Source organism: Sorghum bicolor, chromosome 9, assembly GCF_000003195.3.
Source record: "Sorghum bicolor cultivar BTx623 chromosome 9, Sorghum_bicolor_NCBIv3, whole genome shotgun sequence".
In the NCBI taxonomy this organism is placed as follows: Eukaryota; Viridiplantae; Streptophyta; class Magnoliopsida; order Poales; family Poaceae; genus Sorghum; species Sorghum bicolor.
In genome coordinates this window covers 10,599,316-10,603,589 of record NC_012878.2, presented here as the reverse complement: position 1 = coordinate 10,603,589, position 4,274 = coordinate 10,599,316, and the positions used below count along the sequence as shown (strand labels likewise).

Here is a 4,274-nt window from a genome sequence, read left to right as displayed (position 1 = left end):
CCACAGTCATGGATTTGTCACGCACGCACCTCGCAAAGTTTGAGTGTCTATCCGGATCCGGTGCCGAAGGCTTTCATTTTGATGAGTGTCCTGGCATCGAGCACCACCTCAAGTTGGTCATGGAAAGGCAGAGACGTGCTTAGTAGTAGTGCTTTTGAGCTTGTTTGTTTGGGTACCTTGAGTTGAGCCTTAGCGTATACTACTATACAGTATTGCCCAACATAGTACTCAATCAACCATCAAAACAGAGTTGTTTTCTTCATTGATCTGATCTCTATGCCCAAACAACAAGTATACTCCGTATCACACTGCACGGCAGCAGCAAGCCAGCAGCAGCAGCAGCAGCAACGACACCAAAACGGCAAAACCGCTCGCTCGATTGGAGCAGAGGGCAAGGGCAGGCACACAGGTGCGGCATGACGAGAACACAAGAAAACCCTAACCGATTTTTCAAATTTGTACTCCGATCATCCGTTCGGATCCCCAATATACATGAAGACGAAGATGAAGAAATGGAATTCACGTTATACAACTAATATGAGTGAGTGAGTGAGTCAGTCGACCATGTCCTCGATGACGACGGTGGCGAGCGGCGGGTGCGCGTAGGGGCCCTTGACCCAGGTGTTGGCGATGAAGCGGTAGGGCGCCTCGGTGAGGTGGATGCCGTCCCAGCTGACGTGCGCGTCGGGGTCCTCGCAGGTGGTGGCGCCGGGGAGCCCGCACGACGCGCTCATGTTGTAGTTGTACGGCCCGCCGCCGCCGCAGCACGCACGCAGAGCGCCGCGCTTGTACCCTGCACACACACACACATCAGATGTTCATCAGAATCAGATCATCAGATGCACATCACATCCAGTCTCCCCCTATGCTGAGGACAGACAGTAGTAACTTGTCGTGGCAGCATGCACAGTGCCAGGTTGGCCTTGGTGTGGGCATCGACCGGGGCATGGAAGGATCCATCCATGGACGAGACACGAGTGCCGAGTGGAGCCCCAGCCCCAGGCAGGAGGGAGGAGCCCGTACTAGCACAGGCTGTGCCAGGATCTGCTCCTCTGTGCTGGTAGGTGAACTGAACTCACACTTAACACTCACACCAATGTTGCTCTCCCTCTGGCTGGCAACCCCTGACACTACTACGCCAGCGTTAGGGCCTGTTTAGATTGGAAACGAAAATTTTTTGGGTGTCACATCGGATGTGTCGGAAGGATGTCGGGAGGGATTTTTAGAAACTAATAAAAAAACAAATTACATAGCTCGTCACGAAACTGCAAGACAAATTTATTAAGCATAATTAATCTGTCATTAGCACATGTGGGTTACTGTAGCACTTAAGGCTAATCATGGAGTAACTAGGCTTAAAAGATTCGTCTCGCGATTCTTAACTAAACTGTGTAATTAGTTTATTTTTTTATCTACATTTAATGTTCCATGCATGTGTCCAAAGATTCGATGGGATGGATGAAAAAATTTTGGGTAGAGAACTAAACAGGGCCTTAGGCACCAATAACACCCAACCATATATCACTCTCGCGGCACGGCAGGGCACGGCTGGCCTCCTAATCCGATGATCCGAGGGCCAGCTCGCGGCGGCTGGGTTGTGATTTGAGAGATCCACAATCCTCGCGCGCCAACCGCGACGCGACATGGCAAGACTTGGAAACACACATGCACACGCACGGAGACGACGACGGAGACATAATAATACCCCAAGTGTACACCCTTGTACCCTAGTACCAACCACCGCAGGTCGTACTACGATGCCTGAGCCTCCCCCCGCGCCAGGCGGGAGGGACGGAGAATTCACGAGCTTGTTTTTGTCCCTCGCTACCACTGTTGGACGAGCAAAAAAAATAACAGAACAAGACGGGCCGGACTGCTAGTCTGCTACTGCTCGGTCGGCAGGTCGGTCCATCCCAGTACTAGCAGTTTCTTCAAAAATGCAAACGCAGTACGGTGCCGCAGCAAGGCACCAGCCCTGGAACTGCTCCAAAACGTACCGGGCATAAAGGCAAGCCTCCCAGTGCTCTCTGCTCGTGCCAGAGCGACGAGGCCCCAGAGCAGCAAAGCAGAGCAGCTAGATATTCCTATTCCTATTCGGCTCTTCCTTCCTATAGTGTTTTTTTTTTGCACGCAGGCCGCTATATGAGAGAATCAGAGAAGAAAGAGAGCGAAATGAACATGCAAAAATGCAAAGCCAAGGACCAGCTGACTGACCGTAGAGGTGCGGGGTGCGCGCGAACTGGATGTAAGGCGTGTAGTAGTCACCGTAGACGATGCGTGACTCCGGCCGCCGTCGCTGGAGACGATCCAGCGCGATACGGAGCATGGCGTTATGGTAGAGCGCCACGGCGTTGTACTTCTTCAGACACCCGGTCCGCGGGTCGTACTCGGACCTGTCCTCGGACGGGTACATGGTGAGCGTGATGGGGATGCAGCCGGCGGGGAGGTTCCCGGGGACCACGACGTGGCGGGCGCCCTCGTCGAGCAGCCGCTCCACGCCGCTCACCAGGGAGGCCACCACGGCGGGCACCAGCGTCGTCTTCACTTTCTCCAGCGACCAGTCCGCCTTCCACGCGAAGCTGTAGTCGTTGCCGCCGAACTCGCCGAACACGAACAGGGACTTGGCGAAGAGCGCGCGGCAGGTGGATGGGTCCGATGGGCAGATGCTCTGCTTCACTTCTTGGAACCACTCGAGCTGCACGTTCATGGAGGTGTTGAACGGAGGGATGCTCCACACGTTGTTGTCCTTGAAGTATTTCAGGTCTAGCGCTGTCGCCCCCATCACCGCGAAGTTGGCGCCCTGGCTGAAGTTGGTGCCCTTGTTCGCCGACGGTGGGAGGAGAGGAAGACCGAACGCCTCGGCTGCAGTTGCAGTTGCAGTTGTCAGTCAAATCAAATCAATCAGTCAATTTATTACTAGTTGGCTGCCCTTGTTCAATCATCATCAATCCAATGAAAATCAACGATGGCAGCAACGAACTTACCCAGGAAGTCGATGACGAGGCGGCCGTTGGAGCACCTGGCGTACGGCGGCGGGAACTTGGGCATGTTGGGCAGCTTGCCGGAGTTGATGATGACGAAGTTGCCCGTGTCGGAGAAGGAGTCGCCGAAGCTGAAGATGGCATTGTAGTACTGCGGCAGCGGCTCGCCCGACACCGCCACGGCGGCTGCCAGGCACACGACGAGCACCACCACCGGCAGGCACGCCGGCGGCGGCAGGCCCGAGAAGCCCCTCCTCCTCGACGCCATGGCCAGGACACTACTCACCAATGAGGAAGTAAAGAGAAAACCAAACTAACAAGTAGTGGGATTGTGTGAAAGAAAGAGAGAGTAAGGCAAAAAGCAGGCAGCAGCTGCTGAGAGGGGGTTTGGATTGTTATATAGCAGGGGTAGGCACATGGATTACACCTTACAAGGTGGTGCTAATTATGCCTCTGTTTGCTTGCTTGCTGTGTTTGTTTATTAGTTACTCCTAGCCCTTTTATATATTTTTTTAATCTCTCTCTCTCTCTCTCTGTACAGGGTACTATTCAACACCGTTTGATCTGTTTGTGGCTGGCCATGGCCATTCATGGCCATTGGCCAATGCATGGGTATGATGGATGGGCTCTTGCACTGCAATACTTGGACTAGGGAGAGCATGGCATTGGCATGGTGGATGGATGGTGATGAGGAATGGAAGATTTGTTTGGGTGGCTTTGATGGGCAGTAAGGTAGCTGGAGTGGGGGTGCTGGACATGGCACACATGCCTTGCTTGCTTAGTGGGTTGTCTTCTCTTCTCCGTGCAGGGGCAGGGCGGCCGGTGTCATCTCACCTGGGGACATCTATCACTGCCAGCCCGGAATGTGTTATCTTTCCTGCCGATCATAATCAAGTAGCCGTTGAGGTGACAGGAAAATCATATCAGGACGGTTGGTAAAGAAAAGGCATATAAAATTCCCAGGATTAAATCCAAAACTGTGTCAGGGAGATAGATGATCGTTGATTCGTTGTAACAGAATTGTCACACACGTCTTGAGAAATATTCATCGCTGCTAGTAAATTGCACTGTCATCCAACAGTAGTTTTTTTTTTCCCTCACGCGGTACATACTACCGTGCGGTAGCGAAAAAGGAAATGCGAGCAACCTAGCGCCACTTAATAAGGTGTATTAATATCAATTACTGGTATATAGTAGATGCAAAGAGAAAATGTTTCCTTGTCCGAAGATAAGGACAAGGCCCTGTTTGGTTCCACCAACTAAATTTTAGCTAGCTAAACTTTAGTCACTTTA

The 4,274-nt window shown here is 52.6% G+C and overlaps 1 protein-coding gene across 1 annotated transcript; it reads right to left on the bottom strand.

Moving 5' to 3' along the window:
• LOC8055746 (GDSL esterase/lipase At5g45910) lies at positions 235-3,709 on the bottom strand. Its single transcript, XM_002439405.2, has 3 exons — positions 2,985-3,709; positions 2,215-2,862; positions 235-793 (listed from the first exon to the last, which is right to left on the bottom strand). The coding sequence occupies exons 1-3, from the start codon at positions 3,247-3,249 to the stop codon at positions 555-557; spliced, it is 1,152 nt and encodes a 383-aa protein (XP_002439450.1). The 5' UTR covers positions 3,250-3,709; the 3' UTR covers positions 235-554.